Raw genomic sequence first — 16,048 nt, 5'->3', positions numbered from 1 at the left:
GTGTGCCCAAACCCCGCGTTTCTGATCCCCATAGCAAAAACCACTCCTGTCCTTGCTTGACCTTTCAAGAATCCATGCACAGCTCTTGCGATTCCTCATACTTCCAATGCACTTCTGGCGGTCAGTCGTACTATGCCACCCAGTTACAAAGTACTCGCAGGTCCTCTAGTCCTGACCATTTGCCACAGGTAGTCCATTCATCCCCCTACCTCTCAGCCCCCTGTGTTGGTACGCCTGGACAGTGGGCGTGCTGGCGCACTACGGCACCCGTGCATATCTCTGATGGCGGAGGCCCACAGGACCAGCTCCGCCACCAACAGCTAACAAAGCGATTAAAACCCTCGTCCCCCCATCCCTACTCACGCCTTACATATGGACAATGCCTCCATCAGGCACACACCTTCCTCGAGTTGTCTTGTTCCCCCTCTCATTCATTGGGCTGTATCACCCATCCCTGACGGGGAGCGAAAACTGGGTATGCGAGACCAAAGGTACTGCAGCAGGAGTCCACCCGGGGGTTCCGGGGGTCCTGGGAGAGCATATGCATATGCATGCAGGTTCAATTCCCAGCCTGCCCCAGCAAAAGGGAATAAAAACTGATCCCTAACGGAGACATCAGGGGTTGTGGCCAGGCCCTTGAAGTTCCGTAACTAACGGATCACAAGCACGCTGGGTATGCACCTCTACTCTCTGCCTAGTAAATATTCTCCCGGCCCTCATGAGCCAGGGCCGTCGGGGATGTGATTTGTGCAAAAACAAAAGGAGGGAGATGTAGGGAACCAGACCGGAGGAACCGTGCCCCTAAGATGGCGCCGACTCCCTGCTTCCGGGTTCTTCCTCATCTCAGGGAGTTCCCGCTCTTGCTCGCTCCTTCCCGCCTTAGATTTCCCGCTCTAGCTCGCTCCTTCCCGCCTTGCCACGAGATTGTCCTATCCCCGCGCTTCTAGCCTATCACCTGATTTGTGACGTGTATTGTGCATATAAACCCTTGCTACGCGGGTGTAAGGGAAGTTCCTGCCCAGAAGAGATCGAAGCTGGATCTCCTGCTTGCCGAGCAATAAAGGAACCCCGTGCAAAGTGTTCGGTCTCTGTCTCTTGCTGGACGAGGACGGCGCCGAGCACCCGAGCAGAGACAGAGGCCCTGCTCTCAGGGCTGAGCATTGCTTCAAAGATGCAGAACCCAAAGAGCAGCCAGAGGGTCTCAAAATACAGTTATCTGAACAACAGTACTGATGCAGTGTTTAGTATTTATATTGTAATGTCATACCTGGTCCACCAAGTCAATCCATTATATAAAGTCCTTCACGTAAAGGCCATTATTATCCTGTTACATTCCCATGGAAATACCATAGAACTGAAGTAATTCAAAGAGGCCATATGTGTCTGCTCCCAGCATTCCCTCTGGCGCCAGGGTGCTCTTGCTGGACAGCTGAGGCCATTCTGAGTACACTGGCACAGCCTGCTTCCTGAATCTTCCCCTTCCCCAGTAAAACCACCAGCCACAAGTCACCTGAGGAGACCGGTGGGCATTGCCCTTCCAGGGGACGTCTCACTCCCAGTCACTGTCCTCAGAGGAGGAGGAGATCTGAAGGGACTCATAGAGGAGTGTCAGTGGAGATTTCACACAGGGTTTCCCTGTCTTCTTGGGGACAGGCGGGTTCAGAGGAGCTGGAGTTGGCTTCCCATGGGGCTGAGATGAGGGAGTTGTCATGAACCTGCAGCTCCACCTGTTATTGCCTGATGCACTGAAGGCCATTCTGAGGGACGCGCCTGGAACACAGCTAGGAGCTGGGTGATGGGAGGTAGTGGAGCCCTGCACAGTTTTCTCGGGAACTCTGTTTTTTGGTGGCCGCAGGTCAGTGTTGAGCTGGGGAGCTGGTGAACTCTGTGACACAGGAAGTGAAATTTTTCTTCCTTGGCCCCTTGTAGTTGGCAGCTCCTGCAGACTCTGGAGAGTCTCATGCTTAGGTGACTGAGTGGTCCTCTGTAGGTTTTGTAAGGGGCTCAGTCTTGGTCTCTTGGCTGGATTCCTCGAGGAATGATGGGGCATCTTGATGGATCTCTTGCCTGGAGGTCCATTGTTGGGTTTGGACTGGGGACCCATCCTCAGAGCCTCAGGCTGTTTACGGGGCTGCGGATCCTCACCTGAAAATCTGACTTGTGTCTGGCATCTGGAGCTTCCATCTAAGTCCTGTGTGTTGGAGGCCTTCTTGGGAATTTTAAAAGTGGACCAATTAGGCCTGCGGTCTGTCTGCTTCACATTGAAGGTACAGTGCTGGCCATGCTGCTTCACTGCAGGCGGCCTGGGGTCAGGGGTATCCACCTCCTCACCTTTCTTTTGGCTAGATCTTGAGAAGTGACTCAGTTCAGGTGCTTTTGGGAGACGTGAAGAGCTACTGGGTTTCAGGACACACTTCTGACTTGTGAGGTCAGGATCCGACACCCTTGTCTCTTGGGCTATGTTGAGAGGCCTAGGCCCACTTGGTTGCTGTATGAAAAGAGAAATGCAAAGAATAAGGTTAGGATTTTCTTACCGTAGAGTAAATATGAACACAGGTCAAGTAAAATTAGTGAACACAGTGCAAAATTGAGTCCCATTGTAATGACAAACAGCCATTTGAATGAGGAATGTCCAACTGCCCTGTGCTAATCAGAAATAAAGAAACGACACAATCAATTTGAAACATCTGTGATGCCAACAGTTCAAGGAACTATGGAACATGACTCTGTATCTCTATTGATGTAAACATTTTAAGTTACTGCACAATATTTCCAAAATCATCCTTCCACCCTCATCATTTTGGGTCACCTACAAAAGATAGTTTTTCAGATGAAAAAATGGAGGACGAAGAGACGCACACTGCACTGAGCTTAGGAGACACGGTGAAGAGAATTGTGTAGGAAGTGCACCCTTGGCAGAGAATTGGAGAGCAAACCTTCCAGGAAGCCCCATGGGAAGCCCTGGGTGCTGAGTGCTGATCCGCAGCCTGAGAGCTTGGAGAGCCGGAAGTGTAGAGAGCCAAAGATGGAAGCATTTTTGAGATGGGGGAGAGAAGAAGGACTGCAGCAATCCGTGGGGATAGAGCTGGAAAGAGAATGGCGTAGGTCCAGACTGGAGCCCACTGGCTAGTGGTTGCTAGTGGTCACCTGCGGTGCCAGGACAGTGGAAAAACAGAGCCAATTCAAAGGAATCTAGCCAAATCCCAACCTGGGATCTAGCTGAGAAAGGACGGGTGCCATTCTAAAGGAGGGCAAGAGTATGGAAGCTAGCAGGTGCACACAAAACAGCTCACTGAGATGGGGCACCTGAACGCAGTGCTGGCAGCAGCGGCAGGCAGGCTTCAAACAGTGCCTCCAGTGTGCTGGCATGATGCAGATCTTCTAGCAGAGGGAACATCCCGGCCCACCCCATCCACCTTCCCACACCTCGGACTCAGAGCTTGGCTGGGCAGTGACTGGGCAGCTAGAGGGGTGAATGGTGCTTGAACCAGCAACGCTCTCTGGACCCAGTGACCGTGGGAGTCCTAGGTGCTGAGACCTTGGGGCCTCAGTGTCTACATGAAAAGGTGTAGGGCGTAGCTGGGTATTGATCTCTCACACACACCCAACTTGGGTGTTACCCTGGAAACTCACCCCATCCTAGAATATTGACAAGAGCCCCCAGCCACACCCACCAAACACCTCCTGGTCTTCACTGAAAGGCTTGACATTCCACAGAGCCAGACAAGCATAGCCATGCAGATCTAACTGAACAGTAGAACAAATGAAATATCCGTTCCACAAATGCCAAGAAAATGAGAGCCAAAAATCAAGAGACAAGAATAAGGAAGTCCTCATGACAGCCCCAAGAGGAACACAAGGACATTTCAGTATTAGATTACCAAGATGAAGAGATCAAAGAACTGACAGAAATGGAAGTTAGAAAGTTAATCAGAGGATTACTCAAGGAAAAAAAATCAAAAGTAAATCCACACAGTAAAGACAATGATGCATGACATGATTGAAAATACTTGCCAGGAATTTGAACATTTAAAGTGAAACCAAAATGAAATTTTAGAAATAGAGAATCCAATGGATCAAATTAAAAATGCAGTGGAACGCCTACACAGCAGACTTGCTGATGCAAACAAGAAAATATTCGACCTAGAAGACAAGTTTTTGGAACTCTTACCGTCAGAAAAAGAAAGCAGAAGAAAATAGGCAGCTACAAACAGTGTTGGAGATCTACGGGATACTATCAATCCACCCAACATATTGGGTCTTAAGATTTCCTGAAGGAATGGAGAGGCAGAAGGGAATAGAAACTTATGTAGGGAAATAATTACAGAATACTTCCCCAATGTGGAGAAAGAAGTGGGTGTTTAAGTAGAGGAAGCACTTGGAACTCCTAAGAGATATGACCTGAAAAGATCTTCACCATGACACATGGTAGTCAAACTTTCCACCATCAAACATGAAGAAAAGTTTCTAAACTGTGCTCGAGAGAAACATCAGATTACTTTCAGAGGCTTGCCAATGAGACTCACAGCGGACTTCTCATCAGAACCCCTGCAGGCTAGTTGGCAGTGGTGAGATGCAGTCCAAGTCTTAAAAGGCAAAAACTGTCAACCCAGAATATGTGCCCTGCAAAGCTTGCACTTATGAATGAAGGTGACAAAAAGACCTTTCATAACAACCAGACGTTGAAAGAATTTGTCGGCGCTCATCCAGCCTTACAAAAAGATGCTTAGAGATGTCCTATTGACAGAAACGAGAAAGATAGGCATCATTATGAAAGCAAGAGAAGGCAGAAAACCCACCAGTGGAAGAACAAAGGAAATCAAAGGACAAATGGCAGGGCCAAGTCACTCCTTCTCCATAGTCACCTTGAATGTAAATGGCTTCCATTCTCCAGTTTAACAAAAGGACCCCTTTATGTCCTGCTCCAACAAAACACATCTGAACAGCAAAGATACACACAGACTAAAAGTGGAAGGATCGAGAAAGATTCTCCATGGGAACAGAAACCAAAAATGTGCTGGTGTTACTATCCTCATATCAGACATAATAGGGTTGAACATAAGAACTGTTAAAAGAGATGAAGAAGGGCGCCATGGAATGATTTGATGAAGGGATCATTCCAACAGGAAGAAGTGACTATACTACATGTATATGCACCCAAGTACAGGGCTCCTGACTATTTAAACATGTTAATAGACCTACAGGGAGACATACATTCATTCAATTCTAGGGGACTTTAGCACCCCTCTTTCATCGACGGACAGATCAACCAGCCAGGAAATTAGCAAGGCAACAACCGAGTTGATTGACGATATAGATCAAATGGACCTACAGATATCTACAGAACACGTCATCCCACAGTGATGGCATGCACATTGTCCTCATCAGTGAACGGAATGTTCTTAGACTAGAGCATATGCCTGGGATTTCAACAGTTTAACATTTATTCACGGCACAATATGATAGAGCTTATTTTGGTGCAAAATTTTAAGTTTTTGCAGAATATTTTTGAAAATAACACTTCTATATAATCAAACACATCCTCACATTTTTTTGTCACTCAAAATAATATGTTTTCAAAATAATGTTTCCTGTGACGTTGAGAAAAACTTTATTAGTACATCAAAGTAATGCAGATTTTTTTCTTTCTTTCCTTTTTTTTTTCTGACAGAGTTAGACAGTGAGAAAGAGAGAGAGACAGAGAGAAAGGTCTCCCTTCCGTTGGTTCACCCCCAAGTGGCCACGACAGGCAGCGCACTGCGCCAATCTGAAGCCGGCAGGCAGGTGCTTCCTCCTGGTCTCCCATGCCGGTGCAGGGCCCAAGCACTTGGATCATTCTCCACTGCCTTCCCAGGCCACAGCAGAGAGCTGGACTGGAAGAGGAGTAACCAGGACAGAACCGGTGCCCCAACCCCGACTAGAACTGGAGTTCCAGCACTGCAGGTGGAGGACTAGCCAAGTGAGCCACAGCTCAGGCCAGTAATGCAGTTTTGAAGGTACTTTACTATCTGACGAGTTTTCATGGACAAAAAGGGAAAATTATCCATTTATAGATGCAATCACCGACCTGTATGAATCTATCTTTTGGTGCAGACTGATTCCAAATGTACAATTTCTCCCTCAAGCATATGGTCTACAAGCATGCAATTAATTGTAGAATGCTTGTGTTAAACAAAAACATTGAATTTATGCTCTCTGAATTAGTATGAAGTTAACATGGAAAAAGTAAAAATTTGAAAAAAATGCAATTAAAAATGGCATCTCAAAAGGAAGGAAATGACAGTCAACTAGTCTAATCAAAGTTTTAATGAATTCCTCACACAGAAGGGGCCATGAGGGTCCAGAAGATCAAGGCTATCCTAGAGAAGCAGAGCATGGGCAGCCAGGAAACTCACACTCAGATCCTCACAGGACTTGGTCACGTCCTTCCAGCTGTGCTGCTGCCTCCCTGGGAGGCTCCTGGGAGGTTTCTGGAGGACAGCCTTGCTTTGCAGCTCGTCTTGCCTGCAGGAAAAAATAGCAAGCTTTACTTGTGTTCATTTCCTGTCCACCACTACCTCCAATCACATTGAACAGCACCATGGGCTACACTGATTCTGAACTTCTCTTCCAGTCAAGGCTTTCCCCTGAACTCAGATTGCCCTGCACATTTCCCGCTGCCTACTTTCTAGTAGGTTTCCTTGCTTCTCTGCCTGTCATGATCACATTCCAAGATGTACCCTGCTCCTACAAATTAGGGATTGTCAGAAATAGGCAGAGCTCCATGGTCTGGAGATCTGGATGGAGTGGGGCACTTTCTGTTTCTCTGTAGGCTCTCAGTCACTGTTTAGAGGTGGGGATTCATCTCCTCTCTAGGTTTCAGTGCCCAGAATGACTTCCACTGGCTTTCACGTGACTCACCTTTGATTCTCTTCCTTCTGGAGCTCTGTCTTCCTGAATGGCCCTGGGTTCACAGGATGCTGCAGTTTCTGAGGCACCAGGTTCTCCTTATTTGGGCCCATGGGCTGCAGAGTCAGAGTCCCATCCGAGCACTTGATGGGGCACCTCCTGCTGTGTGCCATGTGACCAAAGGCCCCAGAGTGTTTGCACTTGACCTGCGATTAGTAAAGACATTTGTTAGTTGGATCAGCAGAATTCACAGGTTTAATGTATCACAGGTCGGTTGAATAACCTATTTTCAATTCTTACTTGAATGTTCGCTTGGAGTACAAACCTAGACAGGGATCTCATTAATCGTGAAACATTTCAGAAATGTTGTAGTGCCACAGCCGGTATTAGGGAGGGACATTAGACTGTAGGAGAGGAGATTCCACAGGAGAAGATAATGAACCAGGTTTCAGTGAAAGTGCATGGTTAGCTATGACCCTTCATTGGACATAAGGCCTGCCGAAGACTTCGAATGGCACAGAGACCCACTGAGAATGTCTCAGGGCAGGGTAACACAGGATGGACAAGATCATTTAAGTTACAGAGGCAGAATTGTCCATGTCCCTATCCAGTCAGTGTGCATGAAGAAGGATCCTTGAGTCCCTCCAGATCCCAACCTCTGCGTACCCTGGGATTCTCCTGCTCTGGTGGGGGCGCCCTCAGGCCTGCTGGTCCCGTCTGTTGCTTCCTCATGTTCTGAGATTGATGGACTCCATAGCTCAGAAGTTCTGGATGGTGATCTGCCATTCACCCGTCCACTCTGGAGCTTTGGAGGTCAGTTTTCCTCAGACATTGATTTCTGTGTCCTGAGTCAAAGAAAAATAAATTTTGAAATGATACACAAACAGAATTCCCTTCAGAACCTTCTTTGACCGGGTCGAGGTATGTGTGTGTGTGGCCAGACAGTGTAGTTTTCTAAAAAATTGTTGAACACCGTTAATATTTCAATATTCATTGACCACGGCACACACTATTCTGTGACTTTTTTTCTCACTATTTGTTGAATTCTTTCCTTATGTAGGGTGAATCCCATCTGAATAAAGTAACATGGAAATAGATGATTGTAAGAGTTAGAGAAAGGAAAATAAAGGAAAAGAGGAGTGAGCTTGGTGGTGCAGGCAGGAGGGATGCTGGGGTGGGAGGTATCCCTATGCTCTTCAATGTGTACATACGGATTATGTGAAGTGTTTCACCTAGGAACATAAAAAGCTAGTCAGTTACCATAACTAACATTCACTACCGTAAACAAAGCAGGCTACGGAGTGTATTACCCTTAGAATTTGGAATTTCAGGTAATACATGTTATTTGGAATGATATAATTTGTTGATTTTATTTTAATTTTCTTTTTTGACAGGCAGAGTGGACAGTGAGAGTGAGAGACAGAGAGAAAGATCTTCCTTTTCCCATTGGTTCACCCCCCAATGGCAACTGCAGCCGGTGAGCTGTGGCCGGCGCACCACGCTGATCTGAAGCCAGGAGCCAGGTGCTTCTCCTGGTCTCCCATGCGGGTACAGGGGCCCAAGCACTTGGGCCATCCTCCACTGCACTCCCGGGCCACAGCAGAGAGCTGGACTGGAAGAGGAGCAACAAGGACAGAATCCGGCACCCTGACTGGGACTAGAATCCGGGGTGCCGGCACCACAGGTGGAGGATTAGCATAGTGAGCCACGCCACTGCCTGGGAAGATACATTTTTCCTTCTCTGTGCTAAAAAAAAATGAAGGAAAGAATCCATTCCAAACAACTAATTCCTTATTCCCACACGTCACTTTCTTTTTTCTTTTTCTCTTTTTCTTTTTTTTTTTCTAACAGGCAGAGTTAGACAGTGAGAGAGAGAGAAAGGTCTTCCTTCTGTTGGTTCACCACCTAAATGGCCGCTACGACCTGCGTGCTGCGCCAATCCGAAGCCAGGAGCCAGGTGCTTCTCCTGGTCTCCCATGTGGGTGCAGGGCCCAAGCACTTGGGCCATCCTCCACTGCCTTCCCGGGCCACAGCAGAGAGCTGGACTGGAAGAGGTGCAACCGGGACAGAACCGGCACCCCAAGTGGGACTAGAACCCGGGTGCTGGCCCCAGGTGGAGGATTAGCCTAGTGAGCTGCGGCGCCGGCTGGAATGATTTATTTTATCCTTCTCTATACTAAAATATGAAGGAAAGAACCCATCCCAATCAACTAATGCCTTATCCCCAGGTGTCACTTATCCTGCATTTTATTTTTCTTGAGTGATGCCCGTAGAACAAAGTTCTGGAAAGAAACCCACCTGCCCTCCAGCTGTGCTCCTCCTGTCTGTCTGCAGGGACTCAGGGGGGTGGATGTTGCAGAAAGAACACTGGAGAGAAGGAGGCTCCCGGGACAACAGAGGCAAGGCAGGGAGGGAGGAGGGCTTCCAGGCTGGCTTTTATTGGGCACCTAGGAGGCGGGGTCACGTCTGCCATCCAATCTGATGTTCACCAATCCAGTCAGATTTGATGGGATTACGTCTGGGAACAATGCACTCTCTGTTGTTTCCCGGTTAATTAATTGCCTTCAGAATATTTCTACTTGGTGACAAACCCAAGTTAAGGACACCAGCGGCAGACTCAACATACCAACACTGGAACGCGAGGTGAGCCAAACCTCAAGAGCCAGAGACACCAGCGGGCAAGTGGAAAGAGGAGACTAGAGGGAACGAGGCTTGAAAATCCATGGGAAAAGTTCACCAGGCTAACTAGACGAGAGAGAGAAAAAAAAAAAAGTGACCGATATGGACACGAGTTTCTCTATCTCTGCTCACCTCTCAAAGGTGAGCAAGACAAAGAGCAGGCGCCATTTTGGACATACGTCATAAGCAGGGCAACCTCAGGTCTGCACCGGCCCTGAGCCTAGCAGAAAAACCTGACTCTAGGGGGGGTGAAATAACAGGAGATTCGGATCTAACTTGGCAACCCAGTGGGAGTCTGCAGGAGAATTGGAGCCCACACTGAGGGCAGCACAGATTTCCTGTGTGGTCCTTGGGAAAGAGCTTCCAATCTCTGGTTCCTGTGGGTATATCATTCGCCTGCTAACTACCTCCAATTCCATTCAGCTGTGTGGAAATACTTCCCCTTTGAATCAAAACAAACAAACAAAAGAATGAAAGAAAGAGAGATCTACCACGCCTAACCTGGGAGTGTCACCTTTGGCACACCCTCAATCCTGAGGAACCAAACAGAGCTCTCAGGCCACACCCATCTCAAGCCTCTAAGGCTCTATCGAAAGCAGACAGTCCACTTAATATAGAGCCATAGTGTAACAAGAAAAAACATCACAGTGAAGAAACCAAATATCTCCAACATGCCAAACAACAAACGCAAAAACCGAGATAACAAGAACAAGGAAGACACTATGACGCCCCCAAATGAAAAAGACACCCCAATTCAAGATTATGAAGATGATGAGATAGGACAAATGCAAGAAGCGGATCTCAAAATATTGACAAGAACATTAAGAAGTTCTCAAAAAACAAATTATTGAACTACAGAAATCCTTTTGGACAAGATAGAAAATCTCTCTCATGAAAATGAAATATTAAGGAAGGAATCAAAATGAAATGAAACAACTACTAGAATAAGAAACTGTGATAGTGATGAGAAATCATAATGAAATGAAGAATTCAATAGATCAAATGACAAACACATTAGAGAGCCTTAAAAACAGAATGGGCGAAGCAGAAGAGAGAATATCAGACTGAGAAGACAGAGAACAGGAAAGGAAACAGGCAAACCAAAGAAAAGAAGAGGATTAGAAATCTAAAAAATATTGATGGAAATCTACAGGATACTATTAAAAAACCGAACATTCGGGTTCTAGGAGTTCCTGAAGGCATGGAGAGGGAGAAAGGATTAGAAGGCCTTTTCAATGAGATACTAGCAGAAAATTTCCCAGGTTTGGAGAAGGACAGAGGCATCTTAGTACAGGAAGCTTATAGAACCCCTAATAAACATGACCAAAAGAGATCCTCACCACGACATGTTGTAATCAAACTCACCACAGTGAAACATAAAGAAAAGATTCTAAAATGTGCAAGAGAGAAACGTCAGATTACTCTCAGGGGATCTCCAATTACTCACAGCAGACTTCTCATCAGAAACCCTACAAGCTAAAAGGGAATGGTGAGACATAGCCCAGGTACTAAGAGAGAAAAACTGCCAGCCCAGAATATTATATCCTGCAAAGCTCTCATTTGTGAATGAAGGTGAAATTAAGACTTTTCATAGCAAACAGAAATTGAAAGAATTTGTCGCCACTCGTCCTGCCCTGCAAAAGATGCTTAAAGGTGTGTTACCCACAGAAACACAGAAACATGGTCATCAATATGAGAGAAGGTAAAGGAAGGAAACCTCACAGCAAAAGATCACAGGAAGCTCAATTTCTCTTTGACATAGAATTAAACTCTGATGCTCTGTTAAAGCAATGTGTTAAAGTAATCTATTATGTTCTCTTGATGTCTGTTAAATTCTAATTGTTCAAAAACAGCTGAATTTTTATTAAGAGCTATGGGTTATTTAAATATGTGCTTATTTTCAAAGATTTGAATCATCACCTTGTAACAATGATCAAATTTGGTCTATGTTATGTCATGATTTTAAGGAATCTTATTTCAACCAAATATTTTGGATTTTGAGCCTTCTTGGCATTCTTGACAGGCATTCAAAAAATCAAAGTTTCAAACAATCTGGACTCTAAAATTTCCAGTAAATCTTGGACTGTGGTTTTTCCAGTTTGGGCCCAACTGAAAAAATCGAAGGACCTATGTCTCTCATCTTATAGAGACACCAACTAAACAGGCTATTTGGATTATATTAGAAGTACTGTCAAGATGTGACATGGTACTAAATTTTAAGTTTCTATAATGGAAAATGCTATTAATACAAATGTTTGAGAATTAAAAAGTCTAATGATCTTGTGTTACTAGACATGATAGTTATCTTAATGAGAAAGCCCCAGATGCCTAAAGGGTTAAATACTTGTAAAATCCTACAGGTGCTTTCAAAAATGCTGTGAAGTAAGCAAGTGCCTCTTGTTGGCTGATGAGTTTATACTGTTAAACTAGATCAAGTGATCAATTTCAGTTCACAATTGATGACTCTGATAGGTCTAAGAGTCAAAGGGATCACACAAACAAGACAAGTATCTGCTGATACTAACTGATAGAATCAAAAAGGGAGAGAAGGATCCAACATGGGAAGCAGGATACACAGCAGACTCATAGAATGGCAGACGTCCTAAACAACACTCTGGCCTCAGAATCAGCCCTCAAGGCATTCGGATCTGGCTGAAGAGCCCATGAGAGTATTGTAGGCATGGAAAGCCAAGATACCATGGAAAAGAAAAAAAGAAGAAGAAGACCTAAACAAAAGATCTCTGTGAGTGAGATCCCAGTGGAAAGAACGGGGCCATCAAAGAATGAGGTACCTTTCTCTGAAGGGAGGAGAGAACTTCCACTTTGACTATGACCCTGTCGGAATAAGATCAAAGTCAGCGAACTCTAAAGGCTTCCATAGCCTTGGCAACTCATGACTAGAGCCTAGGGAGATTATTGACGCCATGAACAGGAGTGTCAAATTGTTAAGTCAGCAACAGAAGTCACTGTGTACTTACATCCCATGGGGGAATCTGTCCTTAATGTGTTGTCTAATGTGCAGTGATGCTATAACTAGTACTGAAACAGTATTTTTACACTTTGTGTTTCTGCGTGGGTACAAACTGATGAGATCTTTACTAATTATATACTGAATCGATCTTCTGTATATAAAGATAATTGGAAATGAAAAAAAAAACTGGTGTTAAATTGGAAATGGCATAGAAAATTAATGAATTTTTTAAAAAATATTATGTAGGATCTCTGTCTTTAATGTGCTGTACACTCTTATTTTATGCTATAAGTAGTACTCCAACAGTATTTTTTTTTCACTTTGTGTTGCTATATGGGGGCAAACTGTTGAAATCGTTACCTAATATATACTAAACTGATCTTTTGTATATAAAGAGAATTGAAAATGAATCATGATGTGATTGGAAGGGGAGAGGGAGCGGGAAAGGGGAGGGTTTTGGGTGGGAGGGAAGTTTTGGGAGGGGGAAGCCATTGTAACCCATAAGCTGTACTTTGGAAATTTATATTCATTAAATAAAAGTTTATTTTAAAAAAAAGTAAAAAAAATGGTACTTTTTTTTTTATGTCCCTGACATGGGTGCCCAAGAAGCTAATTCCCCCTCAGATATGTTTCAATTTATCCTTAAAACGCCTTAAATATTATTGTGTTTGCTGGATGTATACTTGTATGAAAAATTTGTATTGCATTCTTATAATGTGTTAATTATGTCTACCTCTCAATGCAACCCTAGGGCCAAATGTAAGGACAGATTTTTGGGATGGAGAGGCTTGTATCTAGGTTCAGCTCTGGTAGACAAGTAACTTTGCTGCTGGATGACCTTCTCCTGCTCTTGGGGAGCCTGGCCAGTTCCTGGAGGGGAGGATAAAGGAATGTTTCTGATAAACAGGTGGGCATGCTTCGTGTCTCAGCTCTCTGGCCAAGATCCAAGATGGGACGCACTGCTTGCCTAAAATCTTAGCAATGAGCCACCCTTGTCCTTGGGGGCTTTAAGAGGGAGCTGGAGCAAGCCTCTGCTGCTGCTGTTTCATCCCAGGGGAACACACAGTGAAGCTAAATGTTAAACATACCTGTAATGATTACTGATAATGTCTGATTCTCAGTATGGATCCTTTTCCGGTGCTTTGTGAAGATTGCCTAGTGATGCCCACAGTACTATAAATTCTGCTGAACATAAGTACAATGTAAATATGGATCAACTGGCTACTGTGGCTGAGGTGTTCTGTAACAGTCCCTTTGATAAGGGATTAACAAAATGGATTCACTAAAAAAACAGAGTTCGGGAAAACTGGAAGTGGGGCCAGCCTCAGGCCCTCCCTACAGGGATCAGTGGACCCTCTTGCTATAATATCATTATAGCAATGGAGCCATGTTTATTGCAACATTCTGTTAATCTATGCTCCTTTACTGTCTTTCTTCTAAATAATTTTAGTGTGCACTACAAGGCTTGCAGCATATTTCTTGCAGATTAAACTAAAAGTAACTAAGTCTGTGCACAGCAGACAGCAGAAAAATAATTTGCTGTCACAAATTGGCAAAGTTGGCAGGATCTGCAAGTATACAAAGCAATGCCTTTCTTTAAAAAGAAAACTGAAGTTGCATATGTAGCCTGTAATGTTCCTGGCTGGAAAGACCCTCACTTGGCCTCTTTGGCAAAGAAATGGGCTCTCTGCTCAGGATTGAGTGAAAATTAAAATGACAAGTTACGGAGTGCACAGCCTCCACAAGTTATTAGGTTTGCAATCGGTGCCAGTAAAAAAGGGAAATAAACTATAGGCTTTGGGGAGGTGAGGATGGATTTTGTTATCTGTATACTGATGCATGTGTAAGCAATTTAAAAAAGCGGTACAGAATAAATATAAATTTAAAAAAAAATGCTGCCCTTTGGAGTCAAACCACCAGATGGTAATAAAAAAATTATATCAAGCCTCTGTGCCGCTGCCAGAGACAACTAAGGTTATTCAGTGTAAACAATACAGAATTCCAGGTAGACATAAAAAAATATCTAAAACAGTAAAAAATTACGTTAATGCTGGAGTGATGATTCCCATAATCACTAAAAGAAATTATTTAATTTGGCATGTTAAGAAATCAGGTGAAACCTGGAGAATGACTGTGGATTACAGAAGGTTTGAGTAAGTTACAGAAGGTTTGAGTAAGTTACAGAAGGTGTGAGAAAGTTACAAAATGTTATGGGAAGAAGACATTTTTGGTTATAAAACTATTAGTCTATTTTCTTTGACATAAAATCAAAATCTGATCCTCTGTTAAAGCAATGAGTTAAAGTAATCTATTATGTTCAAGTCTTGATGTCTCTGTGAAATTCTAACTGTTTAAAAATAGCTGCGAAAAGAGCAATGGTGAAATGGAAGGAGCCTATCACCAATTAATGGAATGGACCTGATCCGGTACTGGAATGGGACGCGGACTCCTAAGGGATGGGTTTTTCTATGCAGCCAATATGCCTTTACATCATTAGCCTCTGATAACTTCCGCAATTGCTCCCTGGGCCGTGTGGCCCCGATGCTGACATATGTATTTACAGTGGCGGATAGAGCATGTCGGCGGCATGCTTCACCTGAAGACTGTAATGGCAATGTCATCCTAATAGGAGAGGACACTGCCCTTGCCATGGCTGTATCAGTAGTAAGTGTTCCTGGACTAGCCTTTGGAAATAACCGTGGACTGTGAAGGCTTGCATGTTTAGTGACCAAAACAATCTTACTGCTACTGGACTGTCCAATATAGCCGAAGAATTGGTTCAAGTTCACTACCAAACCTCCTTTGTAATCAAAAATAATTGATATTTGGCTGTATGTTTCATCTCTCACCTAATGTCAGGCTGGAATGGTACTCAAAGATGGGTAAGACACTCAGCATCCTGTACCAACCTAAGACAGGGCTCTAGGCCAAGCTGCCAGAGTTACCGATGACAGGTAAGGACAGGAATGACTGAGGGCAACCTAAGACAGAGGCCATTCTCAATTAAATAAAAAGGGGGTTGCAGCAGGTGTGGAAACAGCACCGCCGCCCTTGCAAAAAAAAAATAATAATCAATGCCAGAAATATCAGGCCCCCCATAGGGCAGTAGAAGATGATATACTGGACCTTGAGCAGACCATCAGTAAGCTAGAACAGTCTTTAACATCACTTTCAAAAGTAGTGTTGCAGAACAGAAAGAGGATTGTTTTTAAAGAAAAAAAGATTTATGTGCTGCCCTGAAAAAAAAAGTGCTACTTCTACACTGATCATTCAGGGGTCATCAGGGACTCTATGGCTAAACTAAAAAAAAGCCCCATAAATTTTAAGATTAAAATCAGTACAAAAAGAAGAGGAGGTAATGTAAGACCCCTGCTAAAAGTAAATATTAAAATATTATAGTAAAGGGTTAAAAAGTTTAGCTGCTGACAGTAGACATCCCTTAAAATAACTGTGCCTCCACCTGCCTGCAGAATAACCTTGGGAAACTGCTTTGTGTAACTGTCTCACACG

General features: G+C 44.3%; 1 protein-coding gene across 1 annotated transcript; it reads right to left on the bottom strand.

The window, feature by feature from the left end:
- Positions 1–1,549: 1,549 nt before the first annotated feature.
- LOC133765409 (putative protein FAM90A23) lies at positions 1,550–7,674 on the bottom strand. Its single transcript, XM_062198974.1, has 4 exons — positions 7,555–7,674; positions 6,901–7,094; positions 6,396–6,504; positions 1,550–2,488 (listed from the first exon to the last, which is right to left on the bottom strand). The coding sequence occupies exons 1-4, from the start codon at positions 7,672–7,674 to the stop codon at positions 1,550–1,552; spliced, it is 1,362 nt and encodes a 453-aa protein (XP_062054958.1).
- Positions 7,675–16,048: the final 8,374 nt, after the last annotated feature.

The sequence above is a fragment of the Lepus europaeus genome, chromosome 8 (genome assembly GCF_033115175.1).
Source record: "Lepus europaeus isolate LE1 chromosome 8, mLepTim1.pri, whole genome shotgun sequence".
Classification (NCBI taxonomy): domain Eukaryota; kingdom Metazoa; phylum Chordata; class Mammalia; order Lagomorpha; family Leporidae; genus Lepus; species Lepus europaeus.
This window is presented reverse-complemented; position numbering and strand designations above follow the sequence as displayed.

Coding starts and splice junctions, on each gene's coding strand:
- LOC133765409 (XM_062198974.1), bottom strand. CDS start 7,674: ATGGCAGATCACCATCCAGAACTTCTGAGCTATGGAGTCCATCAATCT. Junction 7,095..7,554: donor CAGAGCAGGAGAATCCCAGG/GTACGCAGAGGT, acceptor TACTAATCGCAG/GTCAAGTGCAAACACTCTGG. Junction 6,505..6,900: donor CAGAAGGAAGAGAATCAAAG/GTGAGTCACGTG, acceptor TTTTTCCTGCAG/GCAAGACGAGCTGCAAAGCA.